Below are 21,105 nucleotides of genomic sequence, written 5' to 3'. Positions count from 1 at the left end.
CGAAATTTCGATTACCCGAAGTTTCGGTCTTTAATTCGGTCATGACCGAAATTTACAAAGATGGTGATAACTCCAAAACAAAACATGATTCGGTACAAATTAAAGCAACATTTCACTTCTATTTCCGACGGAATTTTCATATCAACGTGGGCATTGGGGGTTTGCAAAGTGAAACTGTTGATTGTCTTTGTTTTGTCGTGATTTTTGCATACGGAGTGGTTTGGCGCCTAGGTTGGGTTAGGAGAAGGGTTGGTTTTTACGAAGTTCGGTCCTATTCGGTCTTTCGGTCTTTTGTGAATTGATATCCGAATTATTAGAGAAAAAGTCGGTCTCTAAATTTTTCTACCTAAACATCTGATCGGTCTCGGTCTATTCGGTTTTGGTTTTCGGTCATCGGTTTTTTACCCGCCTCTACTGCTCATGACGATCTGTACGTCTCCATTGCTCTGATTGCCTCAGCTGCGCTGAATCGTCCTCTCTCTCTCAAGAAAAAAAAACTGCTCTGAATCGAATCCGTCTCCATCGGGGTAGTAGGCGGCCTGGCCCATCGATCTGTAGCACTAGGGTTTGGTGGTTCCCTACTGTGATTCCGTCTCTCCTCATAGTAGCAAGTGGCCCTTGCCGGCAGCGCCGATTCGATTTCCTCACTTCGCGCCAGCCTATTCAAATACGGATCGGTATTTGAGATCGAGCGGGATCCGATACTACTCGATCTCTCAGTTCAATTTAAGTAGTAACACAGGCAGAGACCAGAGAGAGGGAGGGAATTATCGTCGTATGTCATGGGGCTGCTGGCGCTGAATTGGTTCATGTCGATGCAGCGCGGGCAGAAGCGAAATCGTCGCGGCCATAGCCAACCCAGTAAGCTCCGCCTCTTAGCTCCTCTCCGTTGTTCATCTACGTTCTGCTGTGTGTGCCGCATCAAGAATTTCTTGTCCAGAGCAATGTTACCGCGCGCGCAGCCTTATGCAATGATTCTCCACTGCCATGTACAACTGAGTTTTCTCCTCATCTAAAAAAAGAGTAGTTTTTTTTGTTGCCGGGTGGGGAAGAGCAAGCTTAGTTTGATCTACACCGGCTGAGCAATACACTATTCTTTTGAGCGTGAAAAAAATAGACTTTGGTCGATAGCAAGTTGTTAGAATCTTTTGTTTTTCCTGGTTGAGTAAACTAGTTCTCCATGCGCAACCCCATTGGGACCCGAGTACATAAAAAGAACTGGGGAGGAAATCACACATACACAAAATGTGATTAAGAGTTACAAACTGGGGAGGTCCAGCTAAGAAATAACACCAAAAAACAAAGCAGACTACTCCTAACAAGGAACGAAGATAGGACCCCGACAAGTGGAAGGTGCCGTCTCCAGTCCTTAAGGCTGCCATCTTCCACGTCACGGACCAACGTGTAGTCGAGGTTCAGGAGACAGTCACCTAGCAAAAAAGAAACCTGGAGAACATTTCCTCGTTTGGCCAGACAAGCAAAGGTTTATTTTGTTTGAAGAAAATTGACATGAATTTTCTCAGTTTTTAATCGACGGGGGATTGCCCCGGCCTCTGCATCAGAGAGCAATGCACACAGTCAACGTGAATTTTCTCACTGGTTGATGGGATCCAATGGACACAAAAGGTTTTAAAATGCCTGATGGTTGACGGGATCCAATCGTTAGATTGAAGAAAATTGAAGATACTTGATATATGCTCAGTTGGAGTTTGTCTTTTATGTTTACACAATTTCAATTTTATTTTTTAGAACATGGTTTGCGTTCTTGCACAAATCAGACAACGGATCCAACTGATCCATGTGCGTGCTTGAACTTGTTGGTTTCTATTGTCGATATCCGTACTGATTGTAACACTGATGTCCTGCAGATCAATCGATTGGTTCATTAGCTAAAAGAGACGGCTTACCACGCCAACAGGATGATAATTCTTATGGCTGCAAAAGAATAAGATATTCATCGGACCTTCCAGAGGTACATCATGATTGGCTGATAACGGGAGACTGTAGGATGTTGCAAGTGAAATATCAGCAGTACTGTGGCTAAACGAAATAAAGTTTACGAGCATGTCTTTCAGTGCTGCAGTCTGCGGTCCAAGTACATTGTCTGTTCTATAGTATAAGGCATATTAGGTTGCGTTTAGACAAGGATTTGATCAAGAGTTGTTATGCTAATACGTGATTTATGTGACATGAGTTTGGTATCGCTAGATTCATTATTAAAAAAGTACTTATAGTTGTGGTTTCATATCTTACAAACTACGCATTGAATATTGATAGAGTAATTGGTCAAAACCTTGTTATAGGGAGTACCATCTTTGCTTGGTTCTGTTGCAGCTTTAACTCCCTTGAACACTAATCCATCTTTGCTTTAGCTACCTTTGATTTTTTGCTCAGATGCAATTCTGTGGTGTCTGGTGTGTACGTTCTGGCTCTCCCCTTTTATTGGCGTGGCGTGACGAACTGCTTGTGTGCAGAATTTTACTTGTTGTGATATATATAAATGATCTAGCTATAAGTTGATCAACAATGTTAATGATCTTGTAAACTTGGTGATGGCAGGAGTCGTACTAAACTACAAGCTTATATGCACAATTTTACTTGTTGTGATATATATAAATGATCTAGGTATAAGTTGATCAACATCTGGCAATGTGGTCTATTTTCCTTCAAACCTTGTATTAGTGTTGTTGTTTTAACTGTATTATTGTTGTTATAGCTGAGCTGCTAGCCAAACGCTTTTCTAAAACAGTTCCTGATTCATAGGGAGTGCCAAAATGAGGTTTGGGAGCTCTACAGAAAAGGTCCTTGGATGATTATCTTTTCTTAATGAAAAATCACAGTTATCTTAATACATATAAACTTCATAGGGCTATCTTCCTTACGGGCTGTGATTTGTTTTTCTTTACCATGATTACTGTAGTTTACATCCCCTTTCCTTCGGTTTATGCTTACAAGAATCATTTTTAACATGTCCTTAGCCTTGTCCATATATTGCTAATGTCATCCTTTCCCAGCTTAAATCAACATTTACAAAGCAAGGCTTGTACAGTATTATCCCTTATGGGTAATTCCCTGATACTCTTGCCTCTGCAGTTCTAATGTCGAGCTTGTCTACTTTTGCACGCAGGACATCTGGCATCATATACTTTCTATAGTGCCAATGAAAGATGCTGCCCGTGCTGCCTGTGTGTGCCACGCTTTTCTACGCTCCTGGAGATGCCATCCCAATCTCACCTTCACCAAGAAAACAATGTGCTTGAAAGAATTACGCAAGGGAACAGCAGGCTTAAATGATATAAAAGAATACGCCGCCAATATTGACCATGTTCTAACAAAGCACTCAGGTGTTGGCGTGAAGATATTCAAGATTGATTACCGCGGCCCTTATGATGACAAAACATATAACCGTCTCAATAATTGGCTTCAGATTGCGGTTACACCATGGATTGAAGAACTCGACCTGAATATTCAGCGGCCGCGAAAGACGGTGAACTTTAACTTCCCATGTGCACTTTTATCGGAGAGGTGTCGAGACTCGATTCGGCGTCTTCACCTTGCCAATTGTAACTTACATTCCGCATTTGAACCTGGTTTGACAAGCTTGACAGTGCTGCGTCTTTATAATGTCCATATTACGGGGGACGAGTTAGGGTGTCTTCTTTCGGATTCCCTTGCTTTGGAAGAATTGATGCTGATATATTGTAATGATATAAGACGCCTGGAGATACCTTGCGTTCTGCAGCGGTTCAGAAACCTGTTGGTGGTTGAGTGCTTGAGCCTTCGAGTGATAGAGAACAAAGCTCCAAATATCTCCAGGTTTGACTTTTCACTTATAGGTAAGCAAGTCCAGCTCTTATTTGGAGAATCGTTGCAAGTGAAGATGCTGAGCTTGGCCCATAGCAGTGCCATCAGTTCTTTTGATATGATTCCATCCAGTTTGCCATATCTTGAGAATCTTAGCATACATTCTGGTTCTGAGGTATGTTCTTAAGTTGTTATACTCCCTCCGTTCCTAAATACTCGTCGCTGTTTTAGTTCAAACTTGAACTAAAACAGCGACGAGTATTTAGGAACGGAGGGAGTATTAAGTATCAATACTGTATTACAGTAGCCATATCTTAGAATATAACTAATCTGGGACTTCTTTGTGCAGATGGCCAATGCGCCAATCGTATCCAGTCGATTCCTCCACCTCAAATTCTTGCGTGTTTGTTTTTCTGGATGCAATTTTCACCAGGACTATGATTATTTATCTTTGGTTTCTTTTCTTGATGCATTTCCTTCCTTGGAGACTTTTGTCTTGTTCGTAAGTCATTGTCATCATGGAAAGGTTATCTAATAACCATGTTTGAATATTCAATTTAAAATAATATTGGCCATCTTCAGGTATCACAGCAGTCGAAGTATGACTCCATTGATGAACATACCTCATCTCTGAGGAAAATTCCAGAACACTGCCATGGCAAGCTCAAGCGTGTGAAGATCACTGGTTTCAGCCCCCGAAAGAGCATGGTTGAGCTAGCTTGTCATATTCTAGAGAATACACCGTCACTGGAGTGCCTTACATTGGACACTACTTCTGTTTCTTATCGGTGTTTCGGCGACATATCAAGAATATGCGCTCCCTTGATCCCTGCATGTATAAGGGAGGCGCGTAAAACGGTCTTGGCCGTAAAGACATACATTGCGGGGAAAGTTCCCTCTACAGTCAAGTTAAATGTTCTGGAGCCTTGCAGCCGTTGTCATGCTTTGTGAAATTTAGTTGTGTTGTGCTTTACTTCCTAGTTACAATGTTTTAGATCTGTGATACTGCGCTCTTAATTACTTTATTAGCAAACCGTAAAATGATGTAATATTACTGGATACAATGCAATTGAACCGTGTTCAGTTCTTTTGTAGTTGCTTTCTCCTTTGTTGTTTCTCCAACTGAGCCGTCCTAAAATGAGTATGATGTAAATTGCATGGATGGAAAATGGTGATTTTCTTTTGGATCTGTTAGTGTTACTGAGGACTGAGCCTTTCATTTTACATGTCAACTAAGCGCTCTCTGTTTCAGCCTGTGTGCTCATTGGATGAATTATTTTTAGGTCAAATGGCTCTAGGTTGCGTGGTATACTTCCTTTGCGGAAAGGGGAGTATTTGCAGCCTTGCAGTGTCTGACTGAGTGTACCGTGCATGCATGGTTTGTAAGTAAAAATGTAAAATGGAGGGAAATTACACTTCTCACTCATTTTTTGTCACGTTTTTGCGCGAAACACCAGCTCGCCGTACTCCTTCCGATCCATAAAAATGTCGCTCCTTTTGTAGTAAGTTTGTACAAACTATGTATTAAGTGGCTGGCACATTTATGAATCGGAGGGAGTATTCCTTTTTGCAGAAATCACTACCACATTAGTCATAATCTGTTGTTTGGCATGTTAACATGATTTCTAACATGTGGGGCCCACCGATCAGTGCCAAGCTGGTCCCAAGGACCAAGGGCCTGTGGTTTGGGTCTGGAGTCGGCCGAGTAAAAGGAAAAGTAGGGCATGAAGGAAAAGTAGGGCATGTTGGAATCCTTACCAAAGCTAGCCTTGCCAATTAATTGCCATGCCCCCGATTTTTGGTCATCGTTTGGTTCATTACCTATTTTGGCTCGCCCCGGCCAGCTCGGGTGCGCCCTCTTCTATTTTCGCCAACGCGCGCGGGCGCTGCGACTGCATGGGAATCATTTGTACATGAAGCTGTGTATTGACGACTCAAGGTATGTTCATGAGATTCCCATACGAACTGTATCGTAATGTAAGCAAGAATTAAGCCCACCACACCACTTGTAAAGTAACATGGTGTATTCACAAATTTATGACACACACGGAAATACATAACATTGATATGTAGTTTAAGCGACAAGCAATATACATTGTAGCACGGACATCTTGATCAATTGTCTGCCGTAAAGCTAATAAACATATGTATTCACAACACTTTAACCTATTTAGCATCCATAATTTTTGCATACACAGCGACCGGCGAAGCCTGTGCAAACGCCCCGTGGCCACCCCTCCTTCTTGCATTGTTGTTCGCAGTCCACTTTAAAGAAGCATGGCCCCTTAAAACGGCCGCTTGGCTTTGAGCACTTCTTCCCGTACGCCTGAGCTGTAACCGCCTCTGACAAATAAGAGTTGCACGACACATCAGCAACCTTTTATGTATATCTATGGTGTGGAAAAATGTCTTGCCTAATCTATACCAATACATTAAATTGGAGTTGGTAGTGACGGACGTCGTCGCCATACGTCACTTCACCAAAATTACGGATATGCCACCGCGCCCGACCAAAAATCAGCCCGAACAAAAATCCTGACCGACATCGACCCTGCAAGCCTCATGTCAGTGCCCATGGCACCCTTCCCCAACTTGCCTCCCCCGCGCACCGCCTCATCTCCCTAGCTCCCTCTTCATGAAATGTCAAACTTTAAAATTGATATCTTAATACATTCTCGTTGTTTCATAGCAACGCACAAGTCTTTTGCTAGTTGTATATTAGTATATGACTGTATGTCAAAATTATTTATGTAAAAAAATGTTCTCGGTTGAATATCAGTATGTTTTTTATACAACCGTACCAATTTTATCTACATATCCTTCACCGCTAAGTTAATTTTACCTGCTAAAAAAGGGGGTATCTTTAAAAATATGTTTTGTCAATTGCATCTTCGGAGAGAAGTTTTAAAATAATCTTTTCTAACCATGCATGTTTTATAAATAAGTTCAAAAATAGATAATTTGCAGTTTCATATATAGTACTTCCTCCTTCAAAACACTAAAAAAACTTATTTTGGTTCACTAAGGCTATATAATACATTAAAAAAATCTTATTAGATTCATATTTAGATTTGCTCACTTAAATTATGATTTTGTATCAGATGAACCAAATAAAATAATTATTGATCAAATCCATGACTTAACGAATCAAAGTACACCATACATTTTGGAATGGATGAACTAATAGATAAGAAAGAAATATATACCTTGCATTAATGCATGTGACAAATAATACAAAAGGATCTCGCTCAAATATCTAAAGTTTATTTATAAGGCAATATAAGAGCAAACACTCCTACAAGTTGGATTGTATTCCTATATGCAGGGTGATATTTACAAACGTTGTAATCTTGGTATAATGAACAATAATGGCTGCACATATCTTGAAACCAGAAGTCTACCTTCATAATCTCGAAAATAATCTATATTACAAGGATATTTTGGAAAAAATAATTTTATATTACAAACTCGGAGTTTTGGCTTCCAAGAAAGATGGTAGTCGCTTTGTTTGCTTGGTATGTTCACCTCCTATTTGTAAATTTTTGACAATGTTTACCCCGTTTGAAATTGTGTGCCATATTTTATCCCTAACTTGTTACGGTTTTTCAAGGTTACCCTATATATCTAATAATTTTTCCGGATTCAGAATGGCTGGGGTCGGTCAGGCTGACATGGATAACTGTGTTGCCAACTCGGAGGCGTAAACATGTAGGGCATTTTCTCCCTGCTCGGTACATTATACTCGATTAATTTTCATATGTCCCAGTTCACTAAACCGCACCGCTACGGTGGTTCTCATGTCATCGAGAAGAAAGGTAGGAAATGGAGAATTACAAGTCGGCCACGGAGAACTTACAACCACAGAGACAACAAACTCGATTTTTTACTCCTCCATAGAAAAGTGGTGAATTTTTTCGGTATGATTTACTATTAAGCTACGGTAGGTGGGGTTGCAGGCCAGTCGTGCCAGTTAAGGAGAAAGCAGTCGAAATGCTTACACTTCCAATTAGCATCTCAGTCACCACTCACCGGCCACACTGCCCCCGGTGGGTGGAACCAACTAGTTAGAACCAGATGAAATTTCTAGATGAGATAAACCTAATTATTTTTACAGTTAAATGAGACGAACCTTGTCGCAATGTAACAAGTTTGGCATACACACAATTTTGAATAGGATAAATACTGACATAACTTACAAACAGGAGTTAAAAAGTGAAATTCACTCTATTTATTGAGATCCCGTTCTCTCCCGGGTTAAAAAGAATGGCCAGAACTCGTGTCTTGTTCGTAAAAGCAGACTTGAATCATATTTCCTCCGTCACATAATTCTTGTCGAAATATTACATGTATCTAGACGTTTTTCCGGAATAGATACATCCAGTTTTTGGGCAAATTTGAGACAAGAATTATGGAACGGCGGAGTAGATAATTTCTTTAGGTGAATCGATCGAAGGTAGTTTGTTGTACTCCCTTCGACCAGTATTGCTTGTCTCAAATTTGCCCAAATACGGTTGTATCTATGTATAAAAAGTGTCTAGATACATATAATATTTCGACAAGTAATTCTGGCAGGAGGGAGTATTAAAATATCCGTACTTTCATATACATGTTTGGAATCGAAACTAAGATAAATTAACAAAAAAAACATGTCAGCTGCGGAAGCATTGCATTTGCATGTTCAAACAATGTATGCCACCTTAATCGCCTTTGTACTACGTACCACAAACATCAATCAAGACGGTACATACTGTACGTACTCACCGGTGGCCACGAGGAGCAGCAGAAGGGCAAGGATGGCAGCGGCAGCGGAGAACCTGCGCAATGACTCCATGTGTCGATTTTATGTACGCAAGTGCTAAATGCAATTCTTCTCGACGGCTGCGGTTGGTAATTGAACGACGAGACCTGGGCTCCTGCCTCTCGAAAATTGATCGAAATAGCGAATTAGATCGAGTTCTTGAGCCAATCAAGGTCACCGAGCGCTATTTGCGGCATAATTTACCACCGCATGCATGAACATCTCGGGACCTATAAATAACCGGCTAATATTAGCGATAAATTCGCGTACGTGAGGTCAGTGGCTGCGCCTGAGTAGTATAATCTGAGAAGGGAAGCAGTATATAATATATCTGGGAGGGGAATAGAAAAAAGTAAGATTAAAGTGTCATGCACTCTTGAATTCTGTAGCATATTATTGAAAGAAATAACCCTTGAACAGTGATTGACACACTACAGCAAAACGAAAGAATTATAGCAAGAGACTTGAGCGAATGAAACTTTTTTTTCCATTAGAAAGAATAGAGTGCAATTGAATCCCACGGTCAAACTATCCATCCATCTCAGAGAGGCCCAAAATGTGCACATGCAACGCACGACCGGGAGAACGCGAAAAGGCGAAAGGCCCAGCAAACCAGCCCAACGTCTTTTCACAAAAGGAAAAACGAGCGGAGCAAATCTGATTAAAAAGGGCCTCGCATTCTAGGCCTTTCCATTCCAGATTTCCAGTCCATCCGCCCCACACTTTTTGACCAGTCTCGTCGCGTTCGCGTTCTTCCCACGCAAAACTCAAACCCCTCCCAACGCTACCGGGCGAGCCAGACCAACCCCTCCTCAAACCCTAAGCTCACCGGCGGCGGCGGCGGCGGAGATGGACCCCGACGGAGTGGCGAAGGCGTTCGTGGAGCACTACTACCGCACGTTTGACACCAGCCGAGCTGCGCTGGTGGGGTTGTACCAGGAGGGCTCCATGCTCTCCTTCGAGGGCGAGAAGTTCATGGGCGCCACCGCCATCGCTGCCAAGCTCACCTCCCTCCCCTTCGAGAAGTGCGCCCACAGCGTCGTCACTGTCGACTGCCAGCCGGCTGGCCCCACGGGCGGCATGCTCGTCTTCGTCTCCGGGTCGCTCACCGTCGGCGAAGGCGAGCACGCCATCAAATTCTCGCAGGTTAGAGCTCCTATCCCTTTGTCCTGATCTGATTTGTGCTTACTGGAATGACATGTAAAGCGAGATATCTGGGCGGAATGTACTAGCGGTGTATCAGTATCTATGCTGTCCACCAGGTGCCTTACCTCAGTTTTTGCGCTCAGATATCTGTACTGAAATGCTTTGGACTGCGTTAGCTCGTAGTGATTTGTGAGGTGACCGTTGTATTGCGGCTGCCGTGATGTATTGCTAGAGCGCCGTCAGGGATCTACGGGAAGAGTGTTAGCTAATTAACTGTAGCTGTTCTGATTTGTCTGCTGTTAACTATTCTTTATTTTCATCTCCAGTATAACTTCCCAGTAATGTTGTAGATTTGTTTGGTCTGATCGCTGGCTAATGGTTGTTGCCCTGGAGACTGTATTGCCTCCATGATCTTCTATTTGGCATGATTTGTCTACCGTGACTCTCTGATAGTTCAATCGTCTGATTTTGTATTCTTCAGATGGTCTCTAGGATCCTTGATGTGATCTTATCTTTAGGATGCAATCTGTACCATCATGTCATCATCACTAGTGCTTCACCCTGTGGAAACATGTGTCTTATATTCATTTATACATTTTTCCTGCCCTGATCTCTTTTTTTTGTAAGAAGTATTACCGATATATATTGAGGTCACGAAATGGTTACCTTTCGACTGAACCAATCTGATCAGGATTTTTCTTTGCCTTTTTTTTCATCCGTCTGTTATCTAATCGTGTGATGGTATTTTGTTGAGTTCTATATCAAATTTCTCTTTATTTTCCTAGTTCAATTCTTACTTTGATCCCTGTACTATGTCCTGTTTGTGTTTTTCTCAGTATGGAAGCTATACTATTTACTACTGTATAGTACAGTGCAACCCTTTTCATCATTCGTTTGTGCTCCAGACATGGGGACTAATTGAAGTAAGAAGTCTACCCATTTGGTAAACTTCTTGCTTCAATAAAATCATTTTATTCTTTTAGTTGGAAACTTAGGTGGTTCTCGGAAGAAGATAGTAAAAAATTGGATTATATCAAACTCCTCTAGTTGGCTTTCACCAGTCCATTGCGGATAAAACAGTAACTGGTGGCCACATATTTCTCCACCAATGTTCTGGATTTGACTAAATATTCATGGGCCACCTTTGTTGTATTATCCTCTTATCTGTTATTTTTGCAATAAATTTTGCACGTGCTACTACCTCTATGCTTTTGTGCTTCACATCTTCATTATGGCACTACTATGTGTGGCGATGCCTGGTTAGATTTGTGTCTCTGGCAGCGTTATCATATTTCCATGATCCGTGGAATTGAAATATGCGCCTTCATAGATGTCTTATCTGGATCCTTAGATCACCTTAAATTTTCTTGTATGTATTTGTTCATATGTGATTGTTTCGGTGCGTCCAAATTTCACTGGAAAGATTATGTTTGGCATGCCCATGTCTCTTCTTTGCTAATATTGGAATCTGCTGATGCAGATGTTCCACTTAATGCCAGCTGGACCAGGGAATTTCTACGTGCAGAACGACATGTTCCGCCTGAACTACGGCTAAGAACTTTCCCAGAGGTTGTTCTCCCCCGTGAAAGATAGAAATGTTTTCCAAAAGAAACAAACTGGTTGTGGTTTTTGTGTTGAATGGTGCAAACTTTATGTTGCTTTCTTCTCAGCAACTCTTGAGATTTGTTGGGGAGAAACATGACACCAGTATGGGTCTGGATCTGTATTGTACTATGGTTATTCTCACAGCGATTGGTGAAGGTCGTGTGAAACACTTGGCAGTTCTGTTCTGAGTTTTCCTGATTCCAGTGAACTTGAGAAATTTGTTTGTTCCGACCTTCACAGCAGCCATTTTACTAACCTGTCAACTTAAATTATTTTCAGCAATCTTTTGCAGATTACCAATTCTTCCCTATCTTACATAAGAAAGTGTGAAGATTAGATGTAACTGCAAATAAGCGATGGTGTTTTGAGTAAACTTAGTCGTGTTTCTGAGCTTCTCTGTGCTGACGGTAATAAACCAACGAGGCGGTTGCTTGCCGTTGCCGGAATAGCTGAACTTTGCTTCTTGATGTTTCTTTCCTCTTGCGTTCAGTGCCCTGCTTTAGACGTGACCACATAACCTTTCAGTTCGTTGGTTCTCAGGGCGCCCGTTATTTAGCTGACGTCAGGGCTGCTTAATGATCCCAGTATATGCAGTTATCTGTAGCGATCTCGTAGCTCTTTTGGGTCCAGGAAAGGAGGCACTTTCGTGCATGTACGTTAACCTTGCTAATTATACTTCGACAAGGACAAGTCAAGTTCAAGCAGAGGAGACAAATGGCAATGTAATCGAAAGGCAGACGCCATTACCACCAGATTGGACACAGAAATCACTCTGTTCTGCTCATTTTTTCATAATGGAAATTCTATTTATGGTCAATATCATACCTACAAAAACTCTCAAGTATAGCTTTGCACTATTCAACTGAACAAAATATGCAGATTGCAGTGATTCATCTCGAGCAGTAGTAAGCCAGCACAAATGGAGGCATGGAGCAACAGTAAGATACAAACATATCCGAATATGGAATCCGCAATTATGTTGTGAAGAAAGGCTTTCCATTTCTGAAACAATTACAAGCCCCATGTGATAACTAAACCAGACACTCTTCCCATATGCACAAAGTTTTCTGTCAAGAAGTACCCTCCTATAAAACCACTTAACACTTGTAGCACAGTTGACAGTTACATGGTGAAAGTTGCCCGGCAAGGAAAATATAGTTCACGCAACCACGACAGTGCTGCCCAAACTCGGCTGCTTCTATACATCTCTGTGGGGAGTCTACTCCGTGTTCGGCTTCACATCTGCATGAATGGAGGCTTGGGAAATATATGCCCTGTCAGAAGAAGACAACCGAAAGGTCAAGTTATACTCCTGTGTAGGATAGTTAAGCAAGCAATACATAGGCAACAATCCATGGCTCCATGATAACGACATATCCTCATACACCGTCACACTATTAGGAGCACAAAACATAATCAGAACTTCAACAATACGATCCTCGGAACTGATTTTAGATTGTAACTCTGTATCTTGAGGGTGCACTTAAATCTACCAGCTGTTTAATGCTAGAACATTACATAACAGATTTTCATGTCTGAACAAAACTGTTCTAGAGAAAATCGTGGTTGGTGGGGGCACCGAGGTTCACCTTCACCACTATCGCTCCCTTAGGAAGCATTCTCTAGTTAAAATATGTAATTGTTATTTCCAGATTTATTAAATATTGGTAATGTAAGAGTGATAGCGACTGAAAGGAATAGGCCAGGTCCCAATTGTCTACTATTCTGTTTTTCTCTTAGGAGACTAAGGTACCTTTTTTTCGGCAAGATCATCAATCCTTGTAAACTTTTATTTCCTAAAGGCCCTACCCGTGTTCCGTCAACATTAGCCAAAGATATGAAGTTTCTTTTTCTTGTCTCCTGCATAACAAGCACAGAAGCACTAAGGTCATTAAATTCCCATTTCATTTTTACATGGACTTTTTGACTTTATATGTTTACTAATCCTTTTCCCCTTTCTTTTCATATAGTCGGTGAGACGATTATACTCTTTTCCACTGTCTAACTCATCAAAGTGCAGCTCTAAATAGCCTTCCTTGACCTGACCTACGGAACTAACACATTAGGGGAATGAATTCGTGCTGGTATGCACCAACAGCCACCGACCTTTTTCCTTTCCCCGTTTCTAGTTGTGGTGGGATTGTGATTACTTGAATCTTAAGTTCATTTCATTTGCACAGAGATATATCTTTTTGCACCGCTTCAATGAGAAATTAATTCCTGAATCAGAAGCATGGATATGATGCCCCATGAATTGAATTAGCAGTCAAATCCTACAGTTCCAATTTAGATCCAGAATTTCAGCAATCAAAACAATCTAAAGTGCACAAGGAACATACAAACACACCGATTCTCGTATTCAACCACAATTACGGCAATAGTAAGACTGGATCGCAATGTTGACTAACCCAAACAATTGAATTACAAAATACAATTAAGCCTCAATTAGTTCCCCCTTTTTTTTTGAGGGACTCGATTCTTTCCCCTTGAGCATGTGGTAGGCTTCCCTAAGAAAACAAGGGAACGGGGCAGATCACATACATGTGGAAGCTTCCTTGGGGGACGAGGAGTACGCGGCGGGCCAGCAGAGGATGGCCCTCCCGATCCCGGAGAGGTTGGTGACGAAGCCAACAAAGAGGAAGACGCAGGCGAGGCCGACGACCCAGGGCATGAGGAAGAAGCCGAGCATGAAGGTGACCGAGCCGCAGAGCATGAGCGCCACGGACGCGCCCAGCAGCATGGACGCCGCCCCCGCGGCCGTAACCTGCCGCGGCCACGGCCGCGGCCCGTGCTCCCCCGGCGGCCGGAGGATGGTGAGCAGGAGCGCGCAGAGCTCGTAGAGCAGCCGCGACTGGTGGGCCTCCGGCGCCGGCACCGCCGCCGTCCTCATGCCGTCGCCGCCGCCGCGTCGGAACACCGGGTCTCTAATCGGAGGAGGGGGGCCGGGGCGGGCGGGGGAACCGGGGAGGGGGAATGGTTTTGCCTGGCGTCGTCGCTTGCTTCGCTTTGCCTTGCGGTTGGTTGGGTTTGCGCTTTCGTGGCGTTGGAAGGCAAACGATCATGGGCGCTGTTGAAATAGGGGGGATGGGTCTACCGTCCGAGAGGATAATGGAAGGCGAATGGATGCTCGTGCTGATGAGATGATGAACGACATATACTATTCTTTTCTTTGTTAGTCGTTTATTTCGTGCGTATGAGTAAGTTTGTTTTACTAGGTTTCCTGCGTAAGTTTATGTCTAGGCTTAGTGTGTCTCCAACGTTCACAACCAACGTCAGTAACAGTTACTCTCTCCGTTCCATAAAGATTGTTATGACTTTGAATTAGAGTAAAAATATTGTTTGGACTTGTAACAAAAAGTACTCCCTCCGTCTCATATTAAGTATTAAGTGACTCAAATTTACCTAAATATTGATGTATCTATACCCAAAAAACATCTAGATACACGTAATATTTCGTCACTTAACATGGACGGAGGGAGTAGTAACAATCAAATCGTTGTTGAAGAGATATGTTGTTAGTAAAACACTTGTTTTGTGCGTTTGTCCTGATCACATGAATTTCTAGTTTTTTTGAATTTCAGTATCAACTCTTAGCAATTGATCTATTAAGATGTTGTTATACCGATAAATTAAAATATTCTATGTCTCCTTTTAGTAATAAGCTAGTAACTCCTCCCTAGTGGTATGTGGGTTAAGTGCTAAAAAGTTATATCATTGAATTTGTTTTTGAAAAGGTTTCAAATGATATAAATTTTATAGCACATAAGCTACATATTATTAGTTTAATTGATGATCAAAATTAAACCTTAAAATGCGGGTACATGTAAAATTAGCCATTCCAAAATTATACGCCCTCCGTCTACAAATTAAAATATTATGAGACTTAAACATAGTTGAAGGGTTTAGAATATATATAATATTTTATGTTTCTTAGGTATAGGTGGGAGGGACTGAGCTCGAATGTTGTACGGCCAGTGTCATGCGGGTCACTACTCCGTAGGACCGAATCCCGCACAACTCGTGCAGCACGGTGTGTGGTTATAACGAAACATGAAAATACACTAGATTAATATTATTTGCCTTCTTTTCCAGATTCTAGGTGAAGTTTGGGTCGTTCTTATTTTTAACATCCAGAAGACGCGAGTTACTCGATTTGACAGAAATGATGTCCCGAGAACGACGCAAACGTCTTATTCGCCAGCTCTTCAGATTTTCCGCTGATAGTAGTATGAAGTTTTTGACACTCTAGCAATAAAGAACTACTCCCCGGATCTACAAGACGAGCGATAAGTAGCAGAAAAGCAACACTCCGATCCCCGGATTCTACTCGATCGTTCCCAAGCTTAGACGCTAATTAACGGAGACACGTCGTTGAAGTACTTTTCTAAGGTTAAACGAGCTGCACGAGGAAATCACTACGAGGGTCGCCTTCACGTTCTAAAATTCTAGATGGGGCACCGGTTAATTATAGGAGTACAAAATTATCACACGGTTACCGAGCATTGCAAAAAATAGCTCAGCCAGGTAGTACTAGACTACTAGTAGTACTCCGTACTAAGGTAAAAGAGGGAAGGATAGGACAAACACGAGAATAAATTGCCGGTCGAGATCAACCGGCCGTAAAAGTATCTGGAAAAGGGAGAGAGGTGAGCTGATTAGGCGCATGACATGGCAGTAGCGAGAATAATAATATCCGCGGCCCCTTGAACCGTGTGCGGACCCTTCCGCGTAAATCCATCCGACCTGTCAGCTGTCTCTGCAGGCTTCACGGCTCCTGCGTGCGTCTCTTGTTCTCTCTTGAAGGATGCCCTGTCACCTATGGCTAGACGGCACGTACAGTCGAGCGGCCTGCGGCTGACCACAACGTACGCCGGGCTACCTCGGTACTGGAGCCGTGTGTATCCCACTACGGCGCCGAACTGGTCTAATCCAAATGTCAGGAGGAGTGGCCGATCTGCGACTAGTGCGGTCGTTTCGATCTCGGGATCCTACTAGCCCAGTAATTTTTGTAAATAATTAGGACATCATATAATTTTCTTGTTTACAAAATCGATTTTTCAGTGTGTTTTCGTCAAGAAGTACATTAATTTGTAGTCTGCTTCAACGCAAATAATAATCTCTTATCAAATTATTTTTTACTCAAAATTAATAATGTTTCGTTATGAAATTTTACAGAAATATACACTCATACGCACATGTATAAATTTTCATGATTTTTGAAAACTTTAAAAATATGTTTTAAGGGCTTATCGGCTAGAGCCCGGGAGCCACAAGGGATTTCGGATCTGAAGCACGTTGTTTTATCTTTAAGCATGTTGCCTGATTACTCCTTCCTATATAGTCGCACTTGGTCGTTGGGCATAGATGGCCTGGACTAAAAGCGACACGAGCAAGCTCAAGATCCAAAATTCAGTAAACCGGCCCCAAGAGACCAAGATGACAAAGAATAGGAGTAAGTTTTCTAAAAAGGTGCAGCAAAAAAAATTCATAACATTGATTACTTAAAATTTAAAATACAAAAGAATGATTTTCTAGGCCTTGGGTGAGGCTTGTGATTGGTTTCCCAAAACCCAGCCCGACCTAGGGTCTGCAAGCTCCCTCGTGTACAATGAGGCTATAAATTTATCCTAGGCCAAACAATTTCAAGTTTAAAATGGTAAAAATGCACAACCAGTCTTTAAACTTCCCATGCATGTTCGACCTAGTCCATTTGCAAATGATAAAAGTGCATTAAAACTGGCATTTAGTTCAATTTAGTCTAAGCCCTTACATGTAGCACATTTTTGCCATGTTGACGTGTTGGGCGAGATGCGTGCCCATGCTTAGTGTGATATGTGCATTATATTCCTCATCCCTTTCTTAAAACCCCACACATGATTGCCAATCCTTATTTTCAAAAAATCCTCATATATAGCACCAAAATCTATCATGTACTTGTCGCGTGCAACATATGAGGCGGCTTGGGATTGACAACAACTTGGGGTGCTAACACCGGCGATGGGTTGCGAACACCAGGCATCATCGTGGCGGTTTGCGCACAATGAAATGGGTGACAAGTTGTGAAAATGCCAGGCGTCGTATCGGTTTACTTAGCGAAATTGCACTCGATGCAAGTATTAGGACTAAACTAAATGCCAAGTTTAATGGACCGATTAATTACTGAAAAAAATACTTACAATATCAAATAAATATGATTTGATTAACATAAAATATGTTTTGTAGTGTATTTTTTTTGGCACTGTAGATGCTAAGCATTTTTTTTCTACGAACTTGATCAAACTTTATTTTTATATATATATAGATGAAATTAAATCTAAATACCGTAATTTTTGAGAACGAGGGAGCGCTACGTTTGGATGCTTCGTTCGGCGCTTGTGTTACGGCCTTACGGGGGAACGAAACTAGGCAGGAGAATTTGGGCTGATCGAGTCGACCAGAGACGCGTGTCGTTGTCGTCCGTCTCCAGACCCGTTTGCAGGCATCCCCCGTTGTCGGTGTGCCTCCGCCTCCGCCTCCGCGCGCTCCAGGGCTCCAGGCAGACGCTCACGCAACGCAAGTGGTTGCTGGGGGTGGAAATTAATGCACGTTTTTTCTTCGTGCCGCGCGTAGTCCATCATCTCGGAAACGGTTTTTTCGGCTGACGGATTGCAGGGGAGTCGACCAGAGGGGGCGCGGCGGCGTACGGTTGGAATAGGTAGTTGTGCCCTTTAATTTTCTTCCGTTCCAGGGTACATTAGACCGATCTATGGAGATGGATTGTAGTCCGCCTCTGTAGACCAGGCGCCCACCAGTCCACCACCTGGGAAGGGGCACCACGCCGCGCATGCGGGCGACGATTCGTCACTCTCGGCACTACGTGTTTCATGTTTGGGATCCTCTAGCAAGCTTTGACAGGAACCTCTAGCTCCCCGGCAAATGTCCGGCAAATGTTAGGCGGGTGGCATACACGGATGGATGGCAGCGGCGAGAAAATCACCTTGGCTTCGGCAGGAACCGTCAGCGGACGATCGTGCGGGTCAATACGATCGGCGCTGCACAAGGGAGGCCCCCGCTTGGCTGCTTGCTCCTTGCACGTACGGAGTACGACCCTGCTTCCTGTAGCTTCGACCCCACCCACGCACCATCAGCTTTGGCGTTCCACAAGTGACTAGTCCACGATGCCCAGCTACCAAAAGTACGGATCTAGCTCATCCACAAATCTCTCGGTGCTCCAAACATGTGTATCACAAGCTAGGCCTAGGCCTAGGCCAGGCCACTGCTCCGGACTCCGGACTCCAAACGGGTCTTAATCCAGATCTCATTGATCTCTAGTGTGGACGTGTAGGTGTAGTGGTACTAGCATAGCAATTTGTGCAAAAAAAAGTACAGGCGGAAGTGCAAGCTTCTGTTTTCGCTTCTTTTGTCCTAAGTAGTCTGGTTCCTTGTTTGTTTTCTCCGCAAATTAATTATCGTACCCTTCGTACAAATAAAAGTATTAAGGCCTCGTTGATTCGCAGGATTTTTTAAAGTAAACACAGTACAGACCAGTGGCGGATCTAGCTTTTTGAGACAGGGTGGTCCAATGTATAAACTTTTATCCCAATATAAATTATAACCAGCAATTTTTTACCTCAAACATACTGGTAGTATTGAATTTGGAAAGAGAAAAAAAGGACATTGGAATTTTTTTCTGATAATTTCATTCGATCGATGAGCAAATATTAATTCGATTCAACGAAAGACCAAGAAAAATGTCGCCGGCTTCGTGTAAGCTAATGCCCCGTCGCATTCTCGCTGTGATGAAGCGTATGTTTGCTGTCCGCTGGCAGTCAGCGACGATGATGACAAGAAATATGATGTGATGTTAGCATCTCATGCTCGTGTGCTCAGCAAAAATACGATACGATGCCAACTGCTCGTGACCGATCGTTAGGCTGCTTCAAGGCCAGATCTGATGTGCTGATGCGTACACTACACAACAGAAAGAAAACAAGAACTGGCCGGAAAGATGAGTTATTTGCTCAGGATGATTTTTCTTATTTGATGGGTTTAAGATACACTAGTGTATATGTATACGGTCCGTATTTCAGGATGGTCCGTGGACCACCCTGGCCACCCTATGGATCCGCCGGGCGTACAAACGCAAGCGCTCACAAATACACACGCACATCCTACACATATGAACACCTCCGACAGACTAGCCGCTGGCAGATCATCTTGAGATTCGCAGGATTTTAAGAAGGTATAAATAGGAAAAACATAGAGAACGCATGTGCAGAACAAAGAATTGGCTTTGGTGTTTGAGTCGCAGGAATAGAAAAACGTAGGAATCCTAAGACCGGTCATGGTGGGAGTAACAAATGTGGTATCATTCAATGCCACCTAAACATTTGGTTGATGTGGCATATAATTAAATGAAGAAAGAGATAGCAGTATCATAATATGATACCGGTAACATAGTGTTTTCCGATGCATGGTGTCTCTTGTAAATTAATAAATGAAGACCCTATGCTACCATAGCTATGATACCATCCATTATGAAGGTAGTAACATAGATACTGATTCTATGTTACTCCCATTATGACAAGTCAATTAAGGCCAAACCACCAACTAAAGTAAATGTTTAGTGTTCGTGTAAAGGAATTAAAAAAAGATGTGAAATCATAGGTGATGTGTAACATTAGCAAGTGTTTTAGGTAAGACATTGATGTGGATACTTTGAATAATATAGATACTTATGTGATGACATGTATCATGTTTTGGACTTAGTGATTTGGTTTTGGTGTGTTGATCCATTAGTTTCTTATGTGAAAAATATGGCGTGAGTTGTGTGGAACTTACCCTGAGTCAAATAGTGGACTTGTGCTCGTACTGGTTATTTGTGTGTTCGCTTTCAGTTGTTGCCAGAGCTAGAGGAACGTGGTCGATGACGGGATCGAGGGACGAAGCTTGGGAGAAGCTGAGGTCGAGGGATCAAGATCATGCGGGACGTTCGTGTGAAGGAACAATGAAAGTGAATGCTACGATGATCCGGGAGGGCACCGATTTGTCGTACGTTGTTTATACCGGAGATGTACGGTATTGGAGATAGTCGACACGTGATGGTCGAGTTTTGAAGACATCACAAGAAGAGTCGATGGCATGGAGTGGCATCGACGTGAAAACATGTAGGTCCAGCCGTGGCTAAATGAGAGTTGTTTAAAGATTAAACAGTAGCGTCATCAATATGGCGTCTGATGGAAAAGTGGTCCACATTGAAGTTGTGCGTGTCGTCGAGACGAACAACTTTTCTTTTGGGGTCATCTCAATCCGAGGTCGTATGCGGGCCCCACGGGCAGAGTACCGACCGGGACAGAGGAGTTCGTGTTGGATTCGGACTCGGTTTAGAGTCGTGGATTTTCTCTTATAAACAGAGGACGTCTAGGCTAGGGTTTTAGCAAGGACGTGAGGGAACTCAGAGTTTTGGATCTAGATCAATTCTTGGAGAGTTCTTGGATGCATGGTTGCATCTTTTGTAATCGATCGACATCGTTGCAATAAAGAGATTCGTTGGCGGCGTCATCTCTGTTTTTCTCGGATCTTCATGAATTTTTCGTGCTAGATCTTTCTAACACTTTGCTGCAGGTTTATCACAAGTTCATAATACTTTGCTACAGGTTTATCATGAGATCAAGGAAAGATCGCGATTACTTCATTTTTCTTGTTATTCCTCGAAATCGATTATAAATTAATTCTCGTAACTTTCTGTCAGCTGTTACTGGTTTGATCATATC

The 21,105-nt window shown here is 42.6% G+C and overlaps 3 protein-coding genes across 5 annotated transcripts; 2 read left to right on the top strand and 1 right to left on the bottom strand.

Moving 5' to 3' along the window:
* The first annotated feature begins 410 nt into the window (after window positions 1–410).
* On the top strand, window positions 411–4,901 carry LOC100846643 (putative F-box/LRR-repeat protein At5g02930). 2 transcript variants are annotated; one of them, XM_014902560.2, is made up of 5 exons: window positions 411–861; window positions 1,869–1,972; window positions 3,128–3,979; window positions 4,154–4,306; window positions 4,387–4,901. In XM_014902560.2, the coding sequence occupies exons 1-5, from the start codon at window positions 783–785 to the stop codon at window positions 4,753–4,755; spliced, it is 1,557 nt and encodes a 518-aa protein (XP_014758046.1). In that variant the 5' UTR covers window positions 411–782; the 3' UTR covers window positions 4,756–4,901. The 2 variants fall into 2 exon arrangements, with proteins under 2 accessions (XP_014758046.1, XP_014758047.1); XM_014902561.2 differs by lacking the exons at window positions 411–861; window positions 1,869–1,972 and adding an exon at window positions 2,652–2,801.
* A 4,409-nt stretch (window positions 4,902–9,310) lies between these two features.
* On the top strand, window positions 9,311–11,584 carry LOC100844021 (nuclear transport factor 2). Its single transcript, XM_010240036.3, has 2 exons — window positions 9,311–9,748; window positions 11,229–11,584. Exons 1-2 carry the CDS (start codon window positions 9,452–9,454, stop codon window positions 11,301–11,303), a joined length of 372 nt encoding a protein of 123 aa, XP_010238338.1. The 5' UTR covers window positions 9,311–9,451; the 3' UTR covers window positions 11,304–11,584.
* A 632-nt stretch (window positions 11,585–12,216) lies between these two features.
* Window positions 12,217–14,428, bottom strand: LOC100843716. Of its 2 annotated transcripts, XR_001407461.2 has the most exons (3): window positions 13,895–14,428; window positions 13,107–13,213; window positions 12,217–12,627 (listed from the first exon to the last, which is right to left on the bottom strand). XR_001407461.2 is itself a non-coding variant. In XM_003578345.4 (2 exons), the coding sequence occupies exons 1-2, from the start codon at window positions 14,241–14,243 to the stop codon at window positions 12,590–12,592; spliced, it is 387 nt and encodes a 128-aa protein (XP_003578393.1). In that variant the 5' UTR covers window positions 14,244–14,419; the 3' UTR covers window positions 12,217–12,589. The 2 variants fall into 2 exon arrangements, 1 of the variants encoding a protein (XP_003578393.1); XM_003578345.4 differs by lacking the exon at window positions 13,107–13,213 and having other exon boundaries at window positions 13,895–14,419.
* Window positions 14,429–21,105: the final 6,677 nt, after the last annotated feature.

Source organism: Brachypodium distachyon, chromosome 4 (assembly GCF_000005505.3).
Source record: "Brachypodium distachyon strain Bd21 chromosome 4, Brachypodium_distachyon_v3.0, whole genome shotgun sequence".
Classification (NCBI taxonomy): Eukaryota; Viridiplantae; Streptophyta; class Magnoliopsida; order Poales; family Poaceae; genus Brachypodium; species Brachypodium distachyon.
The sequence above is the reverse complement of the archived record's forward strand: the minus strand, read 5'-3'. Positions and strand labels throughout refer to the sequence as shown.

Excerpts from the sequence above, each read along its gene's own strand:
- LOC100846643 (XM_014902560.2), top strand. The coding sequence starts at position 783 with ATGGGGCTGCTGGCGCTGAATTGGTTCATGTCGATGCAGCGCGGGCAG. Across the intron at positions 862-1,868 it reads TCGCGGCCATAGCCAACCCA|ATCAATCGATTGGTTCATTA; the intron begins GTAAGCTCCGCC and ends GATGTCCTGCAG. Across the intron at positions 1,973-3,127 it reads ATTCATCGGACCTTCCAGAG|GACATCTGGCATCATATACT; the intron begins GTACATCATGAT and ends TTTTGCACGCAG.
- LOC100844021 (XM_010240036.3), top strand. The coding sequence starts at position 9,452 with ATGGACCCCGACGGAGTGGCGAAGGCGTTCGTGGAGCACTACTACCGC. Across the intron at positions 9,749-11,228 it reads ACGCCATCAAATTCTCGCAG|ATGTTCCACTTAATGCCAGC; the intron begins GTTAGAGCTCCT and ends CTGCTGATGCAG.
- LOC100843716 (XM_003578345.4), bottom strand. The coding sequence starts at position 14,243 with ATGAGGACGGCGGCGGTGCCGGCGCCGGAGGCCCACCAGTCGCGGCTG. Across the intron at positions 12,628-13,894 it reads CCCCAAGGAAGCTTCCACAT|GGCATATATTTCCCAAGCCT; the intron begins GTATGTGATCTG and ends TTCTTCTGACAG.